Source organism: Hipposideros armiger, unplaced genomic scaffold (genome assembly GCF_001890085.2).
Source record: "Hipposideros armiger isolate ML-2016 unplaced genomic scaffold, ASM189008v1 scaffold_238, whole genome shotgun sequence".
Lineage (NCBI taxonomy): Eukaryota > Metazoa > Chordata > Mammalia > Chiroptera > Hipposideridae > Hipposideros > Hipposideros armiger.
Genome location: NW_017731588.1, coordinates 1,848,250 through 1,874,737, shown reverse-complemented (window position 1 = coordinate 1,874,737; position 26,488 = coordinate 1,848,250). Strand labels below are relative to the sequence as shown.

The window sequence follows — 26,488 nt, the reverse complement described above, 5'->3', positions numbered from 1 at the left end:
ATATATCTGTGCATTTGGAACTGGTAGCCTGTTGGTAAGGAGGATTTCTCTGTGTGAGCTCAGCCTGACGTGTGCCTGGAATCCTGGCACGGAGCCTCTCTAGTTCTCCATGTCCAGTGTCTAAGTTTCCAGGATCCTTTGATTATCTGACTCCAAAATTCTGTGTTGTCTCCAGACAATACTCCCTGAATGGGGTGACGGACAGGAGAGCCTGGAAGTGTCCTGACATATTCCGAAGCCTACCTATTTCAGGCAGACTGAGTGCCAGCACCCCAAACCCCTGTTGAAAGTGGGGTGCGGGAGGGAGCGAAGAGTAAGAAGTTGGCTTCCTCTGAATTTTGAATGTCAGCGTAGGAAGGGACTCCTAATTGGTCTAAATTTCTTCAATTTGCTTTCTCTTCCCACAAATCATTGCTTTATGCAGTGGTCCCTTGTTTGGTTTTCTTTATGTGTGACTCCATAGAGATGGGGATAGAGGGAGGGGAGAAGAGACAGCATCTAGGTACTTGGAGAGGGATGTCTCACTCTTTCTGCTTCTCTTTTGACCTGGTCTCTGACACAGCTTATCTGTGAAATCTGGCCAGTGCCTTCCTTTCTCTGGGCCTCAGTTTCCCTGGATGTATGAAGAGGGTTAGACTAAATAGTCTCAGAGAGCATTCTGTGGTTCCCCTCTCTGAGTCTCCTTGCTTTCCATTCTAGGGTGGTGGGTCTTTTTCTGGGTGTATCATACTCCCTGTGACTCAGTTTCTCTCTCCCAGATCCTCAGGGTCCCCAGATCTCTCGCTGCTTTGTCCCTGCCTGTGTCAGTCTCGGAATCCTCGCCTCCCTGGCTCTCAGTGGAGTGTCTCTCTTCGGCCTTTGTACTCCCTTGACAATGGGAGGTAAAAATAGCCCAGGGGCTGTGCTGGTGGAGATAAAAGGGAATTTGCCTTTTGTGTCCTGTGGTCAGGCTGGGGGGGCTGTGACACGTGGAGATTGCTGACATAGTTCTCCTCCGAGCTGACCTTGAAGGCGGCAATAAAAGGGGTAGCCCAGCTCCCAGCCCTCACCGTGGTGCTGAGGTGGGTGAATTGGGGCTGGGGTTGGAGCTGAAGGGAGGGCAGGTGGGCCGATGGGTGAGAGTCCCTGTGGGTTGGTACGAATCTGTCCGTATCTGTGGCAGAGGATGCTCTGGTGTTTGAGAGAGTGCGCGTGTGGGTTGGGGGTTCACCAGGGAGGCTGAAGTGGGGAGCCCAAGGAATCACCTAGTATGTGGCCTTGTGGGTTGTTGAATTATGCCCCAGTTTGGGGCCCCCAGTCCCTCAGTTCCTCCGTCACTGCCATCTTCCAGTGCCTGCTGCCTTGGACCGCCTTGAACTTCCAAGAATTTTAGTCCTTCATCCTCCACCTCTCAGTGCCACCACCATGATGGATGTGAGTGAACTCGGGGAGTCCGCCCGCTACCTCCGCCAGGGCTACCAGGAGATGATGAAGGTTCACACTGTCCCGTGGGATGGTAAGTGAAGGCAGAGGGGGTGCAGCCACCGCGAAGCCTTTATGGACTCAGACCAGAAGTGGGAAGGGGTGGCACTGAGCTCAGGGACGAAGGAGCGCACACTCTGGCCTGACAGCTTTCGCTCTGGACCTTTCCCTCAGAGCCTGGGGTCCTGAGGCTAAGTTCTGGGTACATCACTGTGTTTGTGAGCAAGCCTCAATTTGCTCCTCTGTGAAATGGGACAATATTACTTGCCTCCTGCAGCTGCAGTCTGTGGCTAGAGCCTGAGGCCTCTGAGGTGAGAGTGACTGGTATGCATGCAGGCTGCCTCTGCGTGTCAATAAGACCTGTGCAGGAGCTATTTTTAGTGCTTTCCATAGAGCTAAAGCCTCTGTTTATTAGGGACTGGAATAAAGACTACTATTTATGATCTGGTTTGCTCATAGGACAATAATAACAATAGGCACTGTGTATTCAGTGCTTATTGTGTGCCAGGCCCAGAGCAGATGACCTTCCATGCATGATCTCAACAACCTAGGGAGGTGGGGACCAGGGCCAGGGCCAGCTTCATGGCTGTGCTCTCTCTGCAGTTGCAAAGGGCACTGCCCTCAGAAGGGCCTCATGCTTGATTTAACACTCTATTACCATCTTGGAATTTTTAATAATTCTTTTTAACAAGGGGGGGGGTCCTGTATTTTAAGACTGGGGCCTGCAAATTTTATAGTTGGTCTTGACTAAGACACTTGCCTAGTAAGTGGCAGGACAGGGAACAGAACCCAGTGGTCTGTAGCCTGAATCCGTGCCTTTACCACCATGATACATGGGTACCCAGAAGCTCTGGGGCCAGCTGGCCAGGCACGAAGAAGCACAAGACACAGTTTGAAGACCTTGGTTTAAGTCTTCAGCAAAATGGAGGAGGCAGAATCCCCCTGAGAATTACGTGCCTCATATTGAGGGCTGTTCCATGTGGGGCCTCAGGAGATGCCCACAACATTTTGCCTTTGCGGGAACAGGCCCAGAGAGAATGAGGAGTTTTCCTGAAGTCACAAGGCAAATATGACAGAAACAGGAATCTGAACCGAAGTGTGTAATCCAGGGCGGTTAGGGACTGTTACCTCAGTCAGGTAATCCTCCAAGATCTCTAGGGACCCACCCAGTTCTGCCCTTCCAGGAGCCTGGGTCTGGAAGGATCTTCTCTGGGTATTCCTGCGTCCTGCCAGGGACTCCCGGATAGGCACAGCTCTATGGACATGGCTTGGGAACTCCAGCTGGACCCCCACCCCAGCCCTTGGGTGCACCCCAGCTGCTCTCAAAGCCCCAATGCTCTCCCCCCAACCCAGGGAAGAAGCGGGTCTGGATACCTGATGAACAGGATGCCTACGTGGAGGCCGAGGTCAAGTCGGAGGCTACTGGGGGCAGAGTCAACGTGGAGACCAAAGATCAGAAGGTCTGTCTGCCCCTTTCCCAGGATTACCTCCCCTGCCCCCCGGGGTGCAGCTCCCGTCCAGCACCCTCATTATAGGGGATCTGGGAGCGTACAAGGGTGAGAGGCTGAGGTCAGTTGGTTCCTGCCCCCCAGCCACCCCACAATATGGCCTTCCTGGCAGGTGTTGATGGTGCGCGAAGCCGAGCTGCAGCCCATGAACCCGCCCCGCTTTGACTTGCTGGAGGATATGGCAATGATGACGCACCTCAACGAGGCCACGGTGCTGCACAACCTGCGCCAACGTTATGCTCGCTGGATGATCTATGTGAGCCGTGGGTCAGGAAGGGGCCATGGATGGGGCGGGGCTGTGTGTGCTTGGGGCAGGGTCATAGCAGTAGGGGCGGGGCTTGAGGTAGTGCCACGGTGCTGTGGGGCCAGAGCCATGGGGAAGGGGCGGGGCCGTGAGCATTGAGGGGCGGGGTGATGTCCTGGGCTGTGGAGGCGGGGCACGAGCTGGGTTAGGGCTAGAGGTGGCGCTGGAGGTTCGGTTCTGGGATTGTAGGGGCGGAGCGTCAGCAGCGGGGGCGCGGAGCTGGAGATATGGACTCTCGGCAAGAATAAGGGCTGGGGTGGGGCTAGGACAGCCACAGAGGTTTGGCATGGCACAGTGAGTGGCTCCTTGGGGAATATTACAAGGGTCATGGTTTTGTGAGGGTGGAATGGAAACTTGGCCTCCAACACCCACCTCTACACTCTCTCCTCAGACTTACTCGGGCCTGTTTTGTGTCACCATCAACCCCTACAAATGGCTCCCAGTCTACACACCCTGCGTGGTCGCCGCTTACAAGGGAAAGCGCCGCTCAGAGGCCCCGCCCCACATATACGGGGTGGCGGATAACGCCTACAATGATATGCTGCGCAGTAAGGGCCGCCTGCACTCCTCTTCCTCTCTCCACCCAAGCCCCCTACCCCAGCTGCAGGGAAGCCTCTGTAAAGGACCCCCTTCCCTCCATTTGCATTGTCCTCCTTTTGATACTGCCAGATACTCTAGTATAGCCATTCTGTCTCTCCAAGTGGGAGTTGGCCTGCAGTTTGGAGGGTTCCATCCGGTCCTTCCCTTTTCTGGCCTTCGGTGGTGGAGGGGCTGCCCCAGTGCCATGGATACCCAAGTTGTTCCACCTGGGGCTGGTCCCGCACCTTAGCTAACTTCTCCATCTCCTTCCCTTTCCGCCAGACCGAGAAAATCAGTCCATGCTGATCACGTAAGTGTGGGGCTCTGGGGATGGGGTGGGAAATGCTGGCCACCTGGCAGAAAGGGAGTGGAACTCAAATAATTTCCCAGGGTTGATTCTAAAGTGCTTAGGGAAGGACTTTTACCACCTGGAGCCAGTATCCCAGCCAAAGCTAAATTAGAGCATGTTCTCCCCGCCCATTCTGGGCAGGCACATTATGGATTGATGGACAGGGAAGGGATACCCAAGTACCAGAGTGATCACCAGCCGAGATTACCCTTCTCCCCAGTGCCTGGAATCTTCTTCCACCTTGATCTTTTGGGAGTTCTGATTGTGGCTCAAAAAGAGTGAGGAGATTCCATCCCCTTTCCTCTTTCTTACCATCTCTATCTCTGAATCTTATTTCTGATCCTTCATTTTGCCCCATGGGAAAGTGGTAGAATTCTTACATGCTAAGTTCATGTCTAGCCAAGGCAATATGGAAATTGTGTGTAAATGTGCGTGTATGTGCAGTCTGGTGGTTAAGAGCAAGGTCTTTGAAGCCAGAAGGACCTGGGTTCAGGTTCTGTGTTCACTTCCTGCTGCTGGTGCCCTTGGGTTTCTGAGTCTCATCAGTAAAAACAGAAAAATCCTACCCACCTACCATGCAGAGCTACAAGGAGTCAACAAGTTAATTATACGTGCCTGGCACACAGCAGGGACAGTCACATAACTTCTCTGAGCCCCATTTCCTTATCCATGAAATGGGGTGATAATGGTGCCTGCCTTACAGGGTTTCTAAGGCTTAAATGAGCCAATACAGGTAAAGCACTTGGCCCAGTGCCTGGCATTGAGTTAGCGCTCAGTCAACAGTGGCATCATGTGTGTTCTCATCTCACAAGGATGGTCTACACTGGCTTGCTTTGTGAATGACTCAACACCTCTGAGGGCTATCTATCTGGGAGGGGGTCATTTGAGTTGGGGGTCCTAACTTGGGAGCTGGGTTGGGAGAGGGCAGAGGGGTCCTGCTTGAGGGGTGGGGCATTGGGGACTGGGAAGAGTTAGAGTGGCCAGATTGGCATTGGTGACTCATGTTTGTGTTGTCCAAGCGGAGAGTCTGGGGCCGGTAAGACGGTTAACACCAAGCGGGTCATTCAGTACTTTGCCATCGTCGCTGCCCTGGGAGACGGGCCGGGCAAGAAGGCCGTAAGACTCGCCCATTTGGGCGTTCCTCCCCACTTCTCACTGTTTTTCTTTCTCTTCGTTTTTTTTCTTTTTCTTTTTTTTTTTTTTCTCTTCTTTCTTTTTAAGTTGATTCCCCAGAGTCTCCAGCCCTGCCTGAGCCTCCCACCCTGGTGGGGGACTCTGGCCTGAGCAAGGCTTGACCAGAGAGGCTGTGGCCACCTCTGCCACACTGTGTGACCCAGTTCCGGGCCTGTCTCAATGTTCCCAGCTGTAACACAGAGGGATGGGACCACATCAGTATTCCTAAACTTTTAATGTAATTTCTCTCTCAATGCGACCTTCACATTTTGAAGGAATTTACCAAAGAGGCCACTTATACTAAGAAGTGATTGTTGTCTTGGTTTTCATGCTCCAGTTATCTGCTGTCAGTCAAACAACCGGCTTATGCGGAGTTTAGCCAGAGCGAAGGGCACTTCGCATTCCCAACAGTCAGTGGAGGGGGCAATTTTGCACCCTGTGACCTCTGTATAGTTTTTGAAAATTTCTGAAACAATGGTGGACCAGTGTTTTGTTTTGTTTTTGTTTTCGAGGTACAACATTCATTCCTAGCCTCTGGGCCAGTTGTTCAGAGCCCTCCTCCTCTCCCAACCCACCCCAGACCTGGCGGCCTTTTCTTTCCAGAAGCCCAAAGGCCTCTTCCCACACAGCCCCCTCTCCTGGTCCTGTTGAGCCTTGCTTTATTTTGGGGCATTTTTCTTTTTCTTTTCTTTTTTCCACTTTAAGTTTTCTTTTGTCTTTTTTTCTTCTTGCCTTTTCCTTTTTCCCCCATTTGATTTTCTTGGTTTTTGATTCTTATTTCAGTTTTGGTTTTTTGTTATGGTGTTGTTTTGTTTTTGCTGTTGACTTTTTGGTACCCTTGCCTCCTTCCCCTTTCCATCTGTTTTCCAAACCCCTAAAGTGTCTGTGAGGATGCTGCAGAAAGTGGGGGCTTGGTTCATTAACAGGAATGGAGAGTAAAGAGAGGCGAGAGCTGGCAGATTGGGGGGGGTAGGGAGGACCTGGGCAGAAAGGAGCCCTGCATCATGTATTCTGGAGGTGGGTGTCACGCAAGGGAGGTGGAGATGAAGGCTGGCCCACAGGGGCCATGGGTGCAGGAACTTAAAAGCCTATCAACTCCCCCTCCCTTCAGCCCCAATTTGACTACACCTGCCAGAAACAGCCCTATTTAGAAGCCTTGGCCATGAGTGTGTAGAGTGGAGCTGGGGGGGGGGGGGAGGGGAGCCCTGCTATTTCCCTCCGGCCTCCATCCCCCCCGACAATATTTCTGGGGGCATTTTTTAAAGTCTTGGGCTCCCTGGAGGTGAGTCAATAACCAAACTGTCCTGGTGGCATGGCACCTGTCACTCTAGAATCTATTCTTTCCTTTTCCTCCCTTTTTCCCCAGGCTGCTGGGATCCAGGGTAGGGAAGAAAAGGAAAGGGAAACGGAGGGAAGACAAGGATGAAGCTAGGAGAGGAAATGGGGTGGGAGTTCCTCTCAATTCAATTAGTCCCTCTAGGTGAGACAGACAGGTGGCTTTGGGTGTCGTGGGAGGCAGGTGCCTGGGCTCAGTGCCTGCTCTGCCCCCTACTTACTGTGTGGCCTTGAGCAGATCACTTCCCTGCTCTGAGTCTTAGTTTCCTCATTTGCAAAGCAGGGTGATATGCACCTGGTACGGCTATTCTGAATAATAGTCAGTGTACAATTGTACAGTGAAGATGTACCTAGTCACACTGCAAAGAAGTGTGGAGAAGGGCTATGGCAGAGGGAGGTGAGGGTAAGAAGGTTCAGGTGAAAGACATCTCTTCCAGCCATAGAGCATCAGGGAAGCCTTTCTAGAGGAGGGGACTTGTGAAGGGGAGTAGATTTTAATCAGGAGCCTCTAGTGCTCGGGGGCAGGGGCCACTTCCTGGAATGCAAGAGATAAAGGAACATGGAGGAGGCCAGAGACGGCGCTGGGGGAAGGGAAGGGCTGCAAACAGGAGCCTTCCAGAAGCAGCCCAGGCCTCCATGCCTCAAGACCCTGACTAGGGCCATGCCTGCTCCTACCTTCTAGCATGTCTCCTGGTAACAGTCCTGGGAGGGTGAGGCGTGGAGAGCGGGTTGGGAGCGGGGCTACACATTTGGATGACTAATGTTTACTGTCCTGCTAACTGCTGCCACCCCTGTCCTGGTGAGACCTCACACCTTCTAACTGTGTCTTCCTTCTCCCCCCAGCAATTTCTGGCCACAAAGACTGGGGTAAGTGTGGGGCCAGTGTAAGTGGGACATGCAGCAATTATGAAGTCCTGGGGCCCACTCCCCGCGTCCCCTTCCCAACCCAGGGGTTGTGTGGGATGGGCTGGTACCCAGGACCATGGCTGCTCTGGTGGCCCAGTCCGTTAGCACCGCTCACCCCACCAGGGCACTCTCGAGGATCAAATCATCGAGGCTAACCCTGCCATGGAGGCTTTTGGCAACGCCAAGACCCTGCGGAATGACAACTCATCCCGCTTTGTGAGTGGCCACAGTGGGAGAGGTGGGTGGTTGGAGTGGGGTCAGCAGCAGGGGAGACACGGGTGGTGGGAACCTTCAGCAGATAGCGCAGCTCTGGCTGGGCCCCCTGACTGAGGCGGCTCCTCTGCCCACAGGGCAAGTTCATCAGAATTCACTTTGGTCCCACTGGGAAGCTGGCATCTTCGGATATTGACAGCTGTGAGTCTGGGAGAGGGTGGGGGAGGGCAGGGACGAGGACCGAGACCTGGGCCTGAGTCTCTTCGCTGGGAATAAGCATCCGTCATCAAGTCCTTGGGGCTCCCTTCGCTTTTGTCCGTCTCCTGGCCACTGCCCAGCTCAGGCCGCCTCACCCCTCACCCAGAACATTCTATCAGCCTCCATGTGTTCTCCCTGCCTCCATTTCCTCTGCTTGATCTTCCAGCCAGAGTGACCCTTTCATGGGTACTAATCTGATCACATCCTGTTCCTGCTTAGAAACCTTTTCTAGACCCTGTCACTTTAAGATGCAGACTCAAATCCTTATTTGGCTAGTCAGGCTCTTTGTGCTTGGGCCCTTACCTCACCCCAGTCTTTTCTCTGGCCATGATAGAGCAGGCCTGTGCCCCTCCTGCCCCAGCCTCATCTCTACACATCGAGTCCCCCTCCTTCCGGGAAGCCCCTCCTAGTGCCTCTCAGGGTTGTTGCCCATCCTGCCTCACCCAGCCTGGCTGCACAGACGCCAGGTGCCCAGGCCACAAGCACAGAGGGGCCCCCACACTGACCACTCCCCACCTTGGGGTGCGTGGGCAGGTCCTGATGGATAAGCACAGGCGTGTGGTGGCAGGGGCGGGGAACGTTGTAATTCATGCCCCGACCGGCCACGTGCAGACACTCTGCTCACACACACTACACACCAGCACTGCTGTGGAGGAAAGGCACGTGGTCGTGAATGAAGGAATGAAAGCATAGACTAAAGGATGGACAAATGAATACCTCCACACACAGACATCCACATGTACACACACACACACACACACACACACACACACACAGTTACACACGTGTACAGGTGGATACACATTCCCACACTGTGACGTGCACGGATGGAGAGACACCCTTTAGTACGCGTTGGCGTGTGTGCAGACACTGCCTCTCCACACCCCCTGCCTCTCACCAACACCTCCGCCTGCCCCCTCAGCCCTATTGGGGGGACCTGCTCTGGGGAGCTGCAGGGGACGGTAGGCCAGTGCCTCCCTTTCTCCCAGATCTCCTGGAGAAGTCACGGGTGATCTTCCAATTGCCTGGTGAGCGCGGCTACCACATCTACTACCAGATCCTCTCGGGGAAGAAGCCAGAGCTGCAGGGTGAGGGCAGGGATGGGCAGGGTGAGGGCGAGAGCACATAGAGCCGGGTGCGAGTGCTGCTGCCTGGCCCCTTCCTGGCCATCAGACCAGGCCCTGGGATGTCCGTTCCCTCACTGTTCTGGGGGCTGTGACATCCCATCTTTCTCGGAGCCCCTTCTGTTTCCCCTACTCCCTTCCTGAAACTTCTGGTTATCGATGAGCCCCCTCCTTATGTTAGGGTACAGGCCCCTTAGTGCCACTGCCCTTGCAGAGTTGTCCCTCCTGCTGTCCTGAGACTAGAGAGGCCCCACCCAGCACTAAGGGAAGACCAAGGACTCTGTCTAGGCCCAGCTCCCTATCTTGCAAGCCCCTCCAGGGCAGAGTCTGGTCCTCTCTGTGCCCTAGCACCCAGCACAGGGTCTGGGCCAGAGGTGGCCATGAGCAATGGTGGAGGGATGAGTGACACACAGGGACTGGGGCTTATTCCTCAGAGAACCATGAAGACAGAGGAGCCATGGACATGGGGTGGGGTGAGAAATAGGCTACAGCGAAGTCCTGGGAGGGCCCTAGACTCTCCTGTGGGGCTGGCTGGCCCTCAGGACCTACCACGCCAGGACAGCGGCAGGAGGATAGCTGGGTGACACAGCCAGACCGGCCTTCTCTGCCCCATGTTCCCTAGACATGCTTCTTCTGTCTATGAACCCCTATGACTACCACTTCTGCAGCCAGGGCGTCATCACCGTGGACAACATGAATGATGGGGAGGAGCTCATGGCCACAGATGTACGTTTGGTGGGAGCAGAGTGGGGCACCTGTAGTGTGGGGCCGCGTGAGGCTGGGTGGAGGTCAGGGCACAGTTTCAGTGCCCTTGGCTTGGCTGGACCCTGGCGGAGCCCAGACTTCTCTGATCCCGACACCTCCCGCTGTCCCCTGCCACAGCATGCCATGGACATCCTGGGCTTCAGTGTGGACGAGAAGTGCGCCTGCTATAAGATTGTGGGTGCCCTCCTGCACTTTGGCAACATGAAGTTCAAACAGAAGCAGCGGGAGGAGCAGGCTGAAGCCGACGGCACCGAGAGTGAGGGGCCCTGACCTTGATCCCAATGTCCTCTCTCTGACCATTACCCCAACCCTTGTCCACAACCTTTTATCTCAGGCTTACCTGGCCCTATTGTAACTCCAGACCCTCACCTTCCTGAGCTTAGTTTGCTGGCCCTGAACTTGTTGACCCCTCCCACTCTCAGCCTGCCAGGTGGGCCCCCAGGTGCTCCAATTCTTGGCCTCCTTCTCCTCATCCCACCCATGTGTCCTGCCAGGTGCTGACAAGGCTGCCTACCTGATGGGGGTCAACAGTGGGGATCTCCTCAAAGGTCTTCTGCACCCCCGAGTGCGTGTAGGGAATGAGTATGTGACCAAGGGCCAGAGTGTAGAACAGGTGAGCTGCCTGCAGGCTGGTGCCCATCTGGGGAGAGCGGGACAGGGTGCCCTCCTCGCCAGGTCCCAGCCCAGCCTCCTCACACCTCCAGGTGGTGTTTGCCGTGGGGGCTCTGGCCAAGGCCACCTACGACCGGCTGTTCCGGTGGCTGGTGTCTCGGATCAACCAGACCCTGGACACAAAGCTGCCCCGTCAGTTCTTCATCGGGGTCCTTGACATCGCCGGTTTTGAGATCTTTGAGGTGAGAGCAGCCCACGCACCCAGGCTCTATTCTGTCCAGGCTGGAGGACCATGGGTTGGTTAGGGTAGGACCTGGGGGCGGGGGTGGACTCACGCACATCTCTGTCCCTCCATGGGCCTCCCTGTCCCCATCCACAAGGAGGCCCGCTGAGCCCGGCACCTCCCTCTGCAGTTTAACAGCTTCGAACAGCTGTGTATCAACTTCACCAACGAGAAGCTGCAGCAGTTCTTCAACCAGCACATGTTTGTACTGGAGCAGGAGGAGTACAAGCGGGAGGGCATCGACTGGGTCTTCATCGACTTTGGCCTGGACCTGCAGCCCTGCATTGACCTCATCGAGAAGGTGAAGCCCGGGGCAAGCTCACTGCCATGCGGAGAGGGTGTGGGTGCAGAGTGAGCAGGCATGCACGTGTCATGTACGTGAGCGAGCATGTGCAAGTGTGCACGTAAGTGTGTGTGCACTGGAGTGAGCTTGTGCACGCGTGTGTGGCTGTGGCCATGTCCATATGTGTGTATGAATGGGAATATGTCCATGTGTGTGATAAGTGTGCTGGAGACTGGGCGTGAAAGCATGCTGGTGAGTGTATGTTAGCAGTGTGAGTGTGCATCCGAGCACCACAGACAACAGCTCCTCCTGCGTGGACACAGTTTTGCAATTATAAGGCCCTCCCTATTGCAGCCACAATTTCACTGGGCCCTCAGAACTGCCCCGGGAGCAGGGCAGAGTATGATGTGCTTGCTTGTTTGTTTATTGGATCGGGAAACATTACGTAAGTCTCCCCATTGTACAAAGAATGGAAGAAAGAAAAATCAAAGAAAATTTGAAAAATCGGAAGTCAAGGGGAAAAAAAATGTTTCCTCTAATCCTAATACAACCAGAATCTTGGCGCTTTGGTTAATTTCCTCCAAGTCATGTATCTTGGGCATCCGTTTTCTATTCCAGACACAGACTCATTTCTCCTCTTTTTCTCTGAAAATGTATTTTGAACATTGAAGGTTTTTGAAGAAGGCACACTAGTTCATGCAGCAGATGATTTTCAGACACTGCATTTCTGTACTCTTCTCCAGTTGGAAACTTAGGCGATCCACATTTTTTTTGCTTTTAAAGAAGCACAAAGTATTCATTTCCTCATTTTGCAGGTTAGGAAACTGAGGCACAGAGAGGCCTAAGGGCCCCACAGATAGTAAGTGAGGAAGCCAAAATTTGAACTCAGCTGCTGTTTTTTAATGTACCATGTGCAAACATGTGTGTGTGAGATCATGGAGTGGGGGGTGATTGGGTACAGAGATGCCAGTTGAGTTTGCACACTTCTCCTAAGTCAAGAGGACATCTCAGAGCTGCGAATTGTGCAGAAGGGGGCTGGAGGCCAAGCCACAAACTTCTCTTTGTCTCTTAGAAGACAGGGCTCCTGGGTGTGGGTCTGGTCTCCGTCAGAGCAGGTGGCTAAGGTGGGGGCGTCTGGGAATGCTCCCAGAAGGAGGGACTTCGGGAAGATGGGCGGCTTGATGGAGGTCCTTCAAGCCTATTCCCTGTCCCTCAGCCGCTGGGCATCCTGTCCATCCTGGAGGAAGAGTGCATGTTTCCCAAGGCCTCAGATGCCAGCTTCCGGGCCAAGCTCTATGATAACCACGCAGGGAAGTCACCCAATTTCCAGCAGCCGCGGCCTGACAAGAAGCGCAAATACCAGGCCCATTTTGAGGTGGTCCACTATGCGGGTGTGGTAGGTGCCTATTGGAACCCCCGCTCTTGACCACGCTCCTCCCTCTTCCGGGTTCCCCCACCTTGGCTCAGCACCTGTCCGGTCTCTGCCAGGTGCCTTATAGCATTGTGGGCTGGCTGGAGAAAAACAAGGATCCCCTGAATGAGACAGTGGTCCCCATCTTCCAGAAGTCACAGAACAAGCTCTTGGCTACTCTCTACGAGAACTATGCAGGCTCCTGCTCCAGTAAGTACTGAGAGACTAGCTTGTCATTCCATAGGGGACTCATAGAGTGATGTCCCCTGGAGTGACTGGTCCCCATGTCTCTTGTAGCTGAGCCCCCAAAGTCTGGGGTGAAAGAGAAGCGTAAAAAGGCAGCATCATTCCAGACAGTGTCCCAGCTGCACAAGGTGAGGCCCAGTCAGGGCCCCATGTAGGCCTCACCCTGCAGCCTCCAGCCCCATCCTCGCTCGCAGCTCTGTCCCCTGCACCCTGGGCGGGCGGCCGTTAAGACTTGCAGTGATGTTTAACTCCTCTCCACGTGAACATCACAGCAAGTCTGTGCTGCTTCCCGTCCCCATGCTGCCTGGGCAGGGTTTTGGGGGATAGGGTGGGAGCCACAGGGGCCTGTGGGAGGGATGGGGGGGTTTTGGGTGGGAGAGTGAAGACCTTGGTGATGGTGATAGGGACCCAGTCAAACAGAAGAGGGCAGAGGGTCACAGGAACGGAATGAAAGGACAGATGTGTGGAGGCTTAGGTGCCTGGCCCCCCCAATTCTCACCAGGCTGATCCACTGTGGTTTCCAATTCTGCTTCTCTGCCCTGTGTGCCTTCTCCCCTCTCCCCACCCCCAGGAGAACCTCAACAAGCTGATGACTAACCTGCGGGCCACACAGCCCCACTTTGTCCGTTGCATTGTCCCCAATGAGAATAAGACCCCAGGTAGTCACCCTGGGGCTAGGTTGGTGGGGTGAGGGGACATTGATGGGAGGGGCCAGGGCAGACTAGAAGCTGGGTGTTCCCCGCCACAGAGCCTGCACAGTCCGGTGTCTGGACTGTTGGTCCTTCTCCGGGGCATGACATGTGTCCATGACCTCTAACCTTTCCTTTTTTTTTTTTTTAATTTAAGTGTATCTGTCACATTTATTTTATTTATTTATTAAAGTTTATTGGGGTGACAATTGTTAGCAACGTTACATAGATTTCAGGTGTACAATTCTGTAATACATCATCTATATATCACATTGTGGGCTCACCACCCAGAGTCAGTTCTCCTTCCATCACCATATATTTGATCCCCTTTACCATAACTTTTCCTTCTAACTCCCACCACATCCAGGGGTCATGGATGCCTTCTTGGTGCTACACCAGCTGCGCTGCAATGGGGTTCTGGAGGGGATCCGGATTTGCCGCCAAGGATTCCCCAACAGGCTGCTCTACGCCGACTTCCGGCAGCGGTGGGTGTCTTCCTGCCCCAGGCCTGGCTTCTCCTCAGCGCCCCCTACACAGCCACAAGGTGGAGGCAGCAGCCTGACGGGGTGGGAAGGGCACACATTTTAAAGCCAAACAGAAGGATAGTTCCAGTCACTGAGAGGATGAGAGGGGCGGGGCAGGCTCCCCTGTGGGAGATGCTGGTGGCTGAGACCTGGGGGTGGGCTTGGGGGAGAAACAAACAGACTTAGGGTGAATACTGGAGGTGCAGCCAGCAGGCTTTGCTGAGGAATTGCATACAGAATAAGAAAGAGACAAGGGTGACTTCCAAGTGTTTGGCCTGAGCAAGTTGGAGTTGGTGGTAGATTTACTGAGATACCAAAACAGTGTTTTTAGATTTGGGGAAGGCTGGGGTGCGGGGTGCGGGGGTAGTGGATTGAGCTCTACTTTGAATATGTCAAATTTCAAATGTCTCAGCAGATATCCTAGAAGTCAAGTCTAGGAGCAGACTGGATTTATTTGTGTGGAGCTTGGGGGCAGGCAGAGCTGGCCGTAGATTTGGGAATTGAATAAGGGTTCATGTGGACTAGACTTTATATAATATCTGACACCTTGTGAGTGCTCAGTGATAATACTACCAGCTCCCTCCCCTGCCCTTCATGGCTTTGATTTTGTCAGGTTGCAAGCAGCCCCTCCCCGCCTTCCAGAAGTAATTGTGGTCATCCACACTGACCATTATACATATGTGTCCATACAAATACTGTACACATGGGCGTGTGCATGCGCGCGCGCGCGCGCACGCACACACACACACACACACACACACACACACACACACACACACTGTTCTGTGAATTTGTTTGTTCATGTAACCATGTCTTGGAGATTGTTCCTTATCAATAGACATAAATCGGCATCATCATTTTTTTTTTAAGAGCAGTTTTAGGTTCACAATAAAACTGAAGGGAAAGTAGAGATTTCCCATACACCCTGTCCCCACACATGCATGGCCTCCCCCATTAGCAACACTCCCCATCCCCACCAGATTGGGACATAGGTTCCCACTGGTGGTCCTACATGGACACATCATTACCATCCAAAGTCCATAGTTTACACGAGGGTTCTCTCTCGGTGTCACATAATCTGTGGCCTTGGATAGATCATCCATTCTGCTATGGCTGTGAAATGTCCCATAGCAGGGAACCCTGTTTTCTTTATTAGTCCCTTAGTGAGGGGCCTTTTGTGTTTCTAGGGTTTTGCCTTCACAGGGTGGCCACAGCCAACCTGATTTGCACGGCCCTGCACACATGTGCAAGTGTATCCACTTTAGGAAGCAGACATGCCAGAACCCTTACTCTTGTTGGTTAGATACTATAGAATTCTCTCCCGACTGTTTCTTCAGTTTGTGATATGCTGTACCATATCACCTCCTTTACATTTTTTGCCTTCTTAAAAAAATTATGAAAAGTGCTGCATGCCTCTTATAAGAAGAACTGCAGCCTCTTAAAGAACTTCACTACTGGATGCGTTTAAACACAATCCAGGGTTTTTCAGCAGAAAGTGCCCAATCCCCCTGTGCCACAATGCCTCCCCCAGGAGCCTCAGCTCTAGCCTGGGAGAGGCCCAGGAGTCTCTCCCCGCTCCCCCCACCAGCCTCCTCGGACCCAGCCCCCTGCTCACCAGCCCTTCCTGCTCACCCAGGTATCGCATCCTGAATCCCGGTGCCATCCCGGACGACACCTTCATGGACAGCAGGAAGGCCACAGAGAAGTTGCTGGACTCGCTGGACATTGACCATACCCAGTACCAGTTTGGCCACACCAAGGTCGGGCGCACAGGAATTAGAGCTGACCCCAGGTGTGGGTGGCCACACTGGACAGGGACATGTCTGCGGTGGAGGTTACACCTGCTGCTCCCCTCCCCCCAGGTGTTCTTCAAGGCTGGGCTGCTGGGCGTCCTGGAGGAGCTTCGTGACCAGCGTCTGGCCAAGGTGTTGACGCTGCTACAGGCGCGGGGCCGGGGCCGCCTCATGCGCCTTGAGTACCAGCGCCTGCTTGGAGGCAGGTGGGTGTGGGTGGGGGCTGGGCGGGGCAGGACACGGGTGGCTCCCAGAACCACCAGGCTCTGCGAACCTTGTCATACTATCCTGTGGGTCAGATTACCTCTATGGCTGGTTCGGGGTGTCTCTGAAGGGTCAAGGTTCTCTTTTGTGCCCTTCAACGCCCAGCTTCCATTTCCTCACCTCAAAAGTTGGTAAGAGCACCTGTCTCTCCACTCCAGGCCATACCGGAGGTGGCCCTGCAGGGTAATAAGGCATCTGGTGTTTAAGACTTTTAAGTGCCAGGCTCCAGGAAATTTTTTTTTTTCATTATCTGGGTTAAAAGAGGGACAGTCCTAAAAAACAGGTGCTGTGATTACCTCTGTCCAGCAGACTGTGTGTCTGATTCAGTGCGATCCCATCACAGCTGGCTAGTGGTGGGGGAGTCAGGAGGCTGGGATGTGAGCCCAGGCAGGCTCTGTGGCTTCATCACTCCTGGTATCTTTAGGACCCTTGCAAGAACCACCAGGACATTCAAGGCTTGTAAGTCCCCACCCTGGAGGCAGACCTGTGTGACCTTGGGCCTCTCCCTCAACCTCACCTGTAGAGTGGAAGCATTAGGACCTACCTGAGAGTGCTGTTGGGCAGACTAAATGAGACCACACACTAAAGAGCTTGGTGCAATGCCCGGTTGGGGGAGGTGCTCAGGGAACATCAGAGCTGTTACCGTGAAGGGAACCACACAACCTGCTGGCCACCCCTTCTTGCCCCTCCCCAGGGATGCCCTGTTCACCATCCAGTGGAATATCCGTGCCTTCAACGCTGTCAAGAATTGGTCATGGATGAAGCTCTTTTTCAAGATGAAGCCACTGCTGCGTTCGGCACAGGCTGAGGAGGAGCTGGCTGCCCTACGGGCAGAGCTACGGGGGCTGCGAGGGGCGCTGGCCACTGCGGAGGCCAAACGCCAGGAGCTGGAGGAGACGCACGTCAGTGTCACCCAGGAGAAGAATGACCTAGCTCTGCAGCTGCAGGCAGTGAGTTGGGGTGGCGAGAGGTTTCCCTGGTGTCCCCTGGCACTCCCAGTGAACCCCAGGCTGCTGTGAGGAAATACCACCACCAGACCCCCCACCCCTGGCCAGGATGGACCTGGTGTGCTCTGGACATGCAGGCCTTCCCCAGATCTCTGTTCCTACTCCAGTGGTGCCACGGGAGGGGGCTGTGGGCTCGTGCCCATGCTCAGCCTCCTACATCCCAGCCTCCCCAGCCATGGGCTCAGTCTGTCTGTGTACCCTAATGTTTCACCCTATGCCACCTTAATTTCTTGGCTAAAGCTGCAATGGAACCCCATCTCCCCAGCTCTCCCCTCTTTGCCGTCCCTGAAATAGACCTGTACTATCTTCTCTGGTTAAGGGCCATGGGTACCCAGGTGGCAGGTAACAGTAATAACCAGAGGGCAGGGATCAAGGGTCAGGAATCTCCTCAAGCCCACAGAGCCATTCTTTCATTCAGCAAATATGTTGAGTGTCACCTACATGCTAGGTTAGCTCTGGAGATACATTGGTGGGAACACAGAGATGGGCCTGTGGTCACAAAACTCCCAGCTAGTGCAAGAGACCATCAGGCAGCCAGGCGGTGAGGAACCAGGGAGGTGGGAGAGAATCCCTGAGCTTCTCTGTGGCAGCGCAGGGCTTGGCATGCCCACTGCTCCCCACCCCACCCCCTCAGAAGGCCTCAGCCCAGTGCGTCTCCCCTAGAGCCCTTGTTTGGGCCTCTCTCTGGGTTGTCCCCAGCCTAACATTTCCCTCTTGATTTTGCCATTTCTGCCCCTGCCCATCCCTCTACCAGAGTCCTCATCCGACCTGAGCCCCTTCAGGGCCAAGAGCAGGTCACAGGCATTCCTTGGTCCCCAGAGCCCAGCTGAGCACTGGTGTCAAACCTTTGCCTGGACAAATGAACTGGTATCCCTCAGCTCGTTTGCCTGGCCCTGCCTCGACTCTGCCCCACTCTGTGTCCCCTGCAGGAGCAGGACAACTTAGCAGATGCGGAGGAGCGCTGCCACTTGCTAATCAAGTCCAAGGTACAGCTTGAGGCGAAGGTGAAGGAGCTGAGCGAGCGGCTAGAGGAGGAGGAGGAGGTGAATGCCGACCTGGCCGCCCGCCGACGCAAGCTGGAGGACGAGTGCACGGAGCTCAAGAAGGACATCGATGACCTGGAGCTGACGCTGGCCAAGGCCGAGAAGGAGAAGCAAGCCACTGAGAACAAGGTGGGGCCGGGTGGGCTCGGAGGAAAGGCCCAGGGTCGGGGCTGGCTTTGGGGCCAAGGAGCTGCAGTGCCCCATCCGGGCTCTGCCAGGCCCGCGAGGTAGCCTTGGGCAAGTCACTGCCTCTCTCTGCCTGAATTTCATCTGCCAAATGGGGTTAAGAGCATCACTGTACCTCATGCGGGTGGGTGAGGAGTCAATGTATAACTAGTCCTTGCCAGCACTCACCACAGGCCTAGTATACAGCAGGTGCTCAGCAAATGCTAACGATTGTCATCCAATGTGGACTGCAAGCTCCTGGCGGGCAGGAACCCCATCTCCCAGCTCTAGCCTCCAGGCTGAGAGCGCCTTCACATGCCTTCTATCCTTAAGCTTTTTCGACAACCCCATGTGGTTCACAGACCTGGGAGTATTGACTCCATTGTACAGGAGGGGAAAGTGAGGCTCGGGGGTAGGCTGCTTATTCAGATTCTACCAGGTGCTCACTGAGGAAGCCAGGACTCGGGAACAGCCATCTTGAACACCTGTTGAAGCCACACATAGCTGGCGTTTATTATCTCTCACTCCGGACTGGGCACTGTGCGAAGGGCTTTGTGAGCATTTGCTCATTAATCCCTTAGTACACCTTGGGGAGAATGGTACTATCATCCTCTAGGGATGAAGAAAAGAGGGTCAGAGTGAAGTGACTTGCCAGAGGTGCCCTTGCTAGAAGGGGCAGTTGCTGTGACCCGGCACAGTGGATGCTCAGACCAGTGTGGGCTGGACATCCCCATGGTGACCCTGGCCTTGGCACAGGTAAAGAACCTGACGGAGGAGATGGCAGCACTGGACGAGTCAGTGGCCCGGCTGACGAAGGAGAAGAAGGCACTGCAGGAGGCCCACCAGCAGGCCCTGGGCGACCTGCAGGCCGAGGAGGACCGTGTGAGCGCACTGGCCAAGGCCAAGCTCCGGCTGGAGCAGCAGGTGGAAGACGTGAGTCAGGGCCACGGCAGAAGGCTGTGCGGTGGTACCGGGAAAGCTGGGACGGTGACCGGCTGGGCCCAGTGGCTGAGCAGTCTGCCCCACCCCGCTCCATAGCTGGAGTGCTCCCTGGAGCAGGAGAAGAAGCTGCGCATGGACACGGAGCGGGCCAAGCGCAAGCTCGAGGGTGACCTGAAGCTGACGCAGGAGTCAGTGACAGACGCCGCCCAGGACAAACAGCAGCTGGAGGAGAAGCTCAAAAAGTAGGCGTGGGGTGGGCAGCAGACCCGACCCCAGGCTGGCAGGGGCCTCCGGAGCCTGCACCTGCTTCTCACACCCTCTGGACTCTAGTCCCACATGACTGCAGAGGATGAACATGGAGGGTTGAGAGATGTGGGTCGCTGGGGTGCCGGGGGTGGTGTCCGGCCCTTCCTGAACCTCGGGCCTCAGCCAGGCTCTGGGGCCAGGGTTTGAGAGGGAACGCAGGGGTGAGGTCACAGGGCTACTCTGGGTACAGAGTGCCTCAGGCAGGGTGTGTGCGGGGTGGGGGTGGGGTGGGGGGTTCCTGGGGGACCCCAGGCAGGTTGATGGAAGTTAGAACCAGGGCAGGCTCATGCCCGGCTGTGACCTCCAGGAAGGACTCTGAGTTGAGTCAGCTGAACCTGCGGGTGGAGGATGAGCAGCTCCTCGGGGCCCAGCTGCAGAAGAAGATCAAAGAGTTGCAGGTGTGTGGGGGATGGGGGCGGGCGGGGACTTGGGTCAGGGGCCCACAGAGGTGACAATCGCTGCTCTGCTGTCCTCAGGCTCGGGCGGAGGAGCTGGAAGAGGAGCTGGAGGCAGAGCGGGCGGCCCGAGCGCGTGTGGAGAAGCAGCGGGCGGAGGTGGCCCGGGAGCTGGAGGAGCTGAGTGAGCGGCTGGAGGAAGCTGGCGGTGCGTCCGCGGGGCAGCGCGAAGGCTGCCGCAAGCGTGAGGCGGAGCTGGGGCGGCTGCGGCGGGAGCTAGAGGAGGCGGCCCTGCGGCACGAGGCCACTGTCGCCGCCCTGCGGCGCAAGCAGGCGGACAGCGCAGCGGAGCTGGGCGAGCAGGTGGACAGTCTGCAGCGGGTGAGGCAGAAGCTGGAAAAGGAAAAGAGCGAGCTCCGCATGGAGGTGGATGACCTGGGCGCCAGCGTCGAGACACTGGCCCGTGGCAAGGTGTCTGCCTCCTTCCTGACCCTGACTGGCCTTCAGCATCCTCTCCTGACCCCTAGCTGATCCCACAGCCATCCGAACTCTAAACCAATTCTGCCTCCAACGGCTGACCCCACCCTCTGACCCCTGACTAACCATGCCAATATCCCATACTAGTCCTGACCTTGTACTGGATCCTGACCCCTGACCTGTTTACCTGGCATCCGACCCCAACCCCACACCAGTCCTGACCCCAAACCCTGACTCCAGGTCATTTTTGACCCAGCAATCAATTCCAGCCTCTCAGCCCTTGACCTGTGAACTCTGAACTAATAGCTGTCCTGTTTCTGTCCTGAATCCCAGCACCCAGGGCCTTGACCCCTGAGCTTTAATATCCACTGAGCCTGACAGCTGGCCTCTGACCACTGTCCTCAACTGACTTCAGACTCTAGTATCCTAACCTCACCCTGACCCACTAGCCTTGGGACTAGTCCAGCCCACTCACTGCTGATGCCCATCTTTTTTTTTTTTTTTTTTTTTAAGCTGAGCCATCCTGCCACCTGTTGGCAGCTCAGCAGCGGCTCAGCTCAGGCCAGGAATCGAACCGCTGTTACTCAGAGCTCAAACTCTTGAGCGAGCTCTTAACCAACTGAGCCACTCGGCCGACCCTGATGCCCATCTTTTAAACCACAGCCCAGGAGTGGAATCTCTGACCCTGAACTTGGGGCTCTGCTCGCCCTTTGATTTCTGGGCCCATGTCTAGCCTTCTATTGGGTTGTCAGAAAAGTCATGATGTATTTTTTTCTCTGTTTTTCATTGCAAAAATGCGTCATGACTTTTCTGACAACCCAATAGTTCCCCATCCCAGGTTCCAGTCTCATTAGCAGCTGTAGATCCTGCCCTCTTGATTTATAAACTTGTCCTGACCCTGGATCCCAGGCCAGTGCAGAGAAGCTGTGCCGGACCTATGAGGATCAGCTAAGTGAGGCCAAGATCAAGGTGGAGGAGCTGCAGCGGCAGCTGGCAGACGCGAGCACCCAGCGCGGGCGGCTGCAAACGGAGAACGGTGAGGCCAGGGGCTCAGGTGGGTGCCCCTGGGGCCTCATTGCTGCCCCTCACCTGCCTCACCTGCCTGCTCACCCCTTGGCCTGCAGGGGAGCTGAGCCGCCTGCTGGAGGAGAAGGAATCTCTGATTAGCCAGCTGAGCCGTGGGAAGGCCTCAGCCACCCAGAGCCTGGAGGAACTTCGGAGGCAGCTGGAGGAGGAGAGCAAGGTGGGCTGGCCACTGGCTGCCACAGGGCGGGCAGTGTGGGCGCAAGGGCCACTGGCCGGGCCCTATGCTGACGTCGCTGGGGTCCCCGCAGGCCAAGAGTGCGCTGGCCCACGCTGTGCAGGCTCTGCGGCACGACTGCGACCTCCTGCGGGAGCAGCATGAGGAGGAGGCAGAGGCCCAGTCTGAGCTGCAGCGGCTGCTGTCTAAGGCCAATGCTGAGGTGGCCCAATGGAGGAGCAAGTACGAGGCAGATGCCATCCAGAGGACTGAGGAGCTCGAGGAGGCCAAGTGAGCGCCGTTCCAGCCAGGCCATCACCACGCAGGGGTGACGCCTGCGCCTCTGAGCGCTTTTGGGGCGAGGGGACATGTGGGGGACCGTTCTTCTGCCAGCCTCCCTCTGCCACACAGTCCATACCCTGTCTGTTCCTGTGGCCTAGAAAGAAACTGGCACTTCGGCTGCAGGAGGCAGAGGAAGGAGTAGAGGCCGCGCATGCCAAGTGCTCATCGCTGGAGAAGGCCAAGCTACGGCTGCAGACAGAATCCGAGGACGTAACCCTGGAGTTGGAGCGGGCGACCTCAGCAGCTGCCGCGCTGGACAAGAAGCAGCGGCACTTGGAGCGGGCACTGGAGGAGCGGCGGCGCCAGGAGGAAGAGACGCAGCGGGAGCTGGAGGCGGCCCAGAGGGAGGCCCGCAGCCTGGGCACGGAGCTCTTCCGGCTGCGGCACAGCCACGAGGAGGCTCTAGAGGGCCTCGAGACCTTCAGGCGGGAGAACAAGAACCTCCAAGGTACGGCCCACCCTAGGCAGGGTCCGAAGCCTCGCTGGGGCCATTGGGAGCACCTTGGAGTCACACAGGGTGACCTGGGTTGGGGCATGAGCCATGGGAGTGGCCCCTCAGTCCCCTGTCCACTTTGTAGAGGAGATCAGTGACCTCACAGACCATGTCAGCCTCAGCGGGAAGAGCATCCAGGAGCTGGAGAAAGCCAAGAAGGCTCTGGAAGGGGAGAAGAGTGAACTCCAGGCTGCACTGGAGGAGGCGGAGGTCAGGGGCTGGCCACATGGGTGGGGTGGACACTGACGCGCTCCCCTGGCCTCCTGCCACCTCCCTGAAGACATGCTCAGGGCCCCCAGGCCACACTGCCTCTTCTGCACCCCAGGGGGCCCTGGAGCTGGAGGAGACCAAGACTCTGCGGATCCAGCTGGAGTTATCCCAGGTCAAGGCTGAAGTGGACCGGAAGCTGGCAGAGAAAGACGAAGAATGCACTAACCTGAGGTTTGGGGGCCGGGGCCTCCCTACCCACTACCACCCAAGGATCTATCTGTCCTCCCCAGGGCTAACAGCCCCTCCCTAGTAGGAGAAAGCAAGGAAAGCAGGGTTTGCTGAGCCCCCACTATGTGCAGACTGGCACCAATACTAGTTTGCCCCGCCCACTCAACTTTCTCAGGTCGGGATTATCGTCCGGTCTGGAGGTGAACCTTGGAGGCTACGACACTGGCTCAAGGGGACACAGTGGGGGTAGAGCCAGAGTTCAGCCCATGTCTATTTGCTCCAGACCCTCACTCTTGTCTGTCAACTTGCTCTGATGGGCAATAGGTGGTCACATGGGGCTTGAAACCAGGAAGGGATGGGCTTGCATCTCCAGCATTCTGTGGGTGTTTGTAAGAGCAGGTGTGGTGCTTATGCCCACCTGTTTTTCAAAGGCCAAGACCCCACCCCCTTCAATCTTCCTCCCACAGGCGCAACCACCAGCGGGCAGTGGAGTCCCTGCAGGCCTCCCTGGATGCAGAGACACGGAACCGCAACGAGGCCCTGCGGCTCAAGAAGAAGATGGAGGGTGACCTCAACGACCTGGAGCTGCAGCTGGGCCATGCCACCCGCCAGGCCATGGAGGCACAGGCAGCCACAAGGCTGCTGCAGGCCCAACTCAAGGAGGAGCAGGCAGGGCGGGACGAGGAGCAGCGGCTGGCGGCTGAGCTCCGGGAGCAAGCCCAGGCCCTGGAGCGGCGGGCTGCACTGCTGGCCGGGGAGCTGGAAGAGCTGCGGGCCGCCATGGAGCAGGGAGAGCGCAGCCGGCGGCTGGCGGAACAAGAGCTGCTGGAGGCCACCGAGCGTCTCAACCTCCTGCATTCACAGGTGGGGACAGGGATTCCCAGGTGTGTGTGGGGTGGTCACCTGCTGTCTGATTCTGAGGCTCTGCTTCCCCCCAGAACACAGGCCTCCTGAACCAGAAAAAGAAGCTCGAGGTGGATTTGGCCCAGCTGAGCGGAGAGGTGGAGGAGGCTGCCCAGGAGAGGCGGGAAGCTGAGGAGAAGGCCAAAAAGGCCATCACGGATGTGAGGCTGGGTCATGGGGGGCTAGGAAGAGCTCCCAAAAGGACTTCCACTGGGGCTGGTCACCTCCTGACCATGCCACCTCCTTCCCCACAGGCAGCCATGATGGCTGAAGAGCTGAAGAAGGAGCAAGACACCAGTGCACACCTGGAACGGATGAAGAAAACACTGGAGCAGACGGTGCGGGAGCTACAGGCACGGCTTGAAGAGGCAGAACAAGCCGCCCTACGGGGCGGGAAGAAGCAGGTGCAGAAGCTGGAGGCCAAGGTGTGTGCGGCTCTCCCTGTCCCTTCGCCTGTACAGTGGGCAACCTGAGGGCAGGCTTGGGGCACCAGGCCCATCCCCCGGCTGCTTACAGGTGCGGGAGCTGGAGGCCGAGCTGGATGCTGAGCAGAAGAAGCACGCTGAGGCCCTCAAGGGAGTGCGGAAACATGAGCGTAGGGTCAAGGAACTCGCATACCAGGTGGGTGACAAAGTCCACCTTAAGGGGCGGCCCGGGAGGTGGTCTTGTCGGGGCAAGATCTGAGTCCCCTGTGCCTGTGCAGGCCGAGGAGGACAGGAAGAACCTGGCTCGCATGCAGGACCTTGTGGACAAGCTGCAGAGCAAGGTCAAGAGCTACAAGCGGCAGTACGAGGAGGCGGTGAGTACACTGGGTCTGGGCCTGCGGGGCCTGGCGCGCCTGTGGTAACCCAACTTCAGTGCTGCCCAGGCTCTGTGGCCCGGACACCAGCAGCTGTGAGCCCTGCTCCGTCACTGGGCCATGACTTCCCTGTTGTTGGCTTTGTGTGGGGGCAGTGACCCTGCTGTCCCAGTGAGAAGTTTCTTACAGCTCTGACAGCAAGAGATTAGACCCAGCTCTGTCTTTGAAGGGACCCCACGTGCTTCCCCCTTCTGGGCCAGGTCCGGCACATGGGCACCTCAAAAAGGATGTTTCAACCCCCTCTTTCGGGTACTGGTGGGAACTAAGTTGAGAACCAGAAGCCACCCCCTTCTGGGGATGGGGTGGAGACCAGACTGACCACCTGTTACCAAGAGGTGACCCGGCCTGCCTGGGCCCCCAGGAGCAGCAGGCCAGCACAAACCTGGCCAAGTACCGCAAGGCCCAGCACGAGCTGGATGATGCAGAGGAGAGGGCGGACATGGCAGAAACCCAGGCCAACAAGCTGCGGGCGCGGACCCGGGATGCTCTGGGCCCCAAGGTAAGGAAGGTCGTGGCTTGGGGCACCACCCTGCCCTCCACATGGGGAAGGGGGTACAGCTCACTCAGCCACCCCTCTTCCTCAGCACGAGTGATGCCTGCAGTGTGCCCCTGACCTCATCTGCTGAACCTGAACAAATGGTCACGTCTACAGCTCCAGCTGGCTTCCTTGTCATTCTTTGGGGCTCGGGAGGTGAGGGGAGCACACCGTCCCATGGACAAAAGTCAGGTCCACATCAGTCATTTAAAATAAAGTTCTTTAATAGTCTCCACTTAATTGGTTTGTTGTTAATAAATTGGCAACACAAGGAGGGGCCAAGGGTGTGCTCCCAGGCAGGCTCCTGTGTGTCGGCTCAGGCAGGAGACGCTGCTGTGGGGCAGGGGCTGGGCACAGCCACCCCGTGCCGCAAGGGATGGAAGGAAAGGTCCTCCATTTATGGGGGAACCCCCTGGGATAAACACAGCGGCCAATGAGCAAACAGAACCAGAGGAGCTAAAGGAAAATGAGGGAGGGAGGGACGGATGGGCAGGCTTGGGGGAGGGTAGCATTCTCTCGTATCCCCCACCCCTGCCCAGGGCTCAGAGGCCTTTGCCTGGGTCCAAAGGCCGGGGCAAGCGTGGCTCACAGATTGGGGGAGGGTGCACGTATCTCCCTCCCCACCCCAGGACTGACAGCCAAGAGACTGGGCAGGAGCTCAGACAGAGCTACTATGAAAAGTCCCCTTACCTCTGGGCGGGCCCCAAGGCTCTGAACGAAGGGTGGGCTAGTGCCCTCGTCTTCATCATGGGGATCTTGAGGGAACTGAGGTTCCCCAATGATGGATGCTGGGGCTCTCAGACCCAGGGGCCAAGGTCTTCTAGACACTCCCTCCCACCAAGCCTGTACCTGAAGACCTGGGGCAGGCAGAGAGCAGCAGGAAGGCAGGGGTAGGGACAGGGCAGGGCGTGTGACTCGCACTGGCCCAGCAGCCTCCGGAGGCCTGGCCCAAGGTCACTCCTCGGTGAAGTCCCTGTCTATGTCCATGTAGGGCTCCTCGATGTAGCTGACAAGGGCAGAGGGTGACTGGCGGTCCGGGTTTAACAGGATGGACACGGTCTCTTTCCAGTATGAGAAGCTGATGCAGGAGCTCTGGGCAAAGAGAGAGGGGCTTGGGGGCGCCTGGAGGACCAGGTTGAGCCCGGCACCCTGCGGGGAGGCCTTGGTAAGGGGACAGAGAGCTGCCCGCCACATGGCCCAGGTGGGCACATGGCCTGAATGCCCCTCTGAGGGGCCCTGGGTCTGCGTGCCCGCAGCCCACCC

General features: G+C 56.5%; 2 protein-coding genes across 3 annotated transcripts in view; one reads left to right on the top strand and one right to left on the bottom strand.

Annotated features, from left to right (window-relative positions):
* The first annotated feature begins 976 nt into the window (after positions 1-976).
* Positions 977-25,460, top strand: MYH7B (myosin heavy chain 7B). 2 transcript variants are annotated; one of them, XM_019655255.1, is made up of 42 exons: positions 977-1,061; positions 1,331-1,495; positions 2,815-2,921; positions 3,082-3,225; positions 3,665-3,821; positions 4,135-4,162; positions 5,221-5,317; positions 7,553-7,576; positions 7,739-7,831; positions 7,966-8,029; positions 9,076-9,174; positions 9,833-9,936; positions 10,093-10,231; positions 10,470-10,588; positions 10,680-10,829; positions 11,001-11,171; positions 12,370-12,549; positions 12,642-12,774; positions 12,862-12,938; positions 13,382-13,469; positions 13,867-13,984; positions 15,660-15,783; positions 15,886-16,022; positions 16,775-17,030; positions 18,017-18,259; positions 19,052-19,228; positions 19,334-19,479; positions 19,851-19,941; positions 20,020-20,409; positions 21,325-21,451; positions 21,540-21,658; positions 21,750-21,946; positions 22,096-22,445; positions 22,576-22,700; positions 22,816-22,931; positions 23,396-23,792; positions 23,867-23,992; positions 24,086-24,256; positions 24,348-24,452; positions 24,535-24,630; positions 25,052-25,189; positions 25,275-25,460. In XM_019655255.1, exons 2-42 carry the CDS (start codon positions 1,405-1,407, stop codon positions 25,281-25,283), a joined length of 5,823 nt encoding a protein of 1,940 aa, XP_019510800.1. In that variant the 5' UTR covers positions 977-1,061; positions 1,331-1,404; the 3' UTR covers positions 25,284-25,460. The 2 variants fall into 2 exon arrangements, with proteins under 2 accessions (XP_019510800.1, XP_019510801.1); XM_019655256.1 differs by lacking the exons at positions 977-1,061; positions 1,331-1,495; positions 2,815-2,921; ... (5 more) ...; positions 7,739-7,831; positions 7,966-8,029 and having other exon boundaries at positions 8,040-9,174; positions 9,879-9,936; positions 15,660-16,022.
* Positions 25,432-26,488, bottom strand: part of TRPC4AP (transient receptor potential cation channel subfamily C member 4 associated protein) — a 72,755-nt gene continuing 71,698 nt past the window's right edge. Inside the window, exon 18 of the mRNA XM_019655172.1 lies at positions 25,432-26,317. Within this exon, the coding sequence (XP_019510717.1) occupies positions 26,180-26,317 (138 nt within the window). The 3' untranslated portion in view covers positions 25,432-26,179. The remainder of the gene's footprint in view (positions 26,318-26,488) is intronic.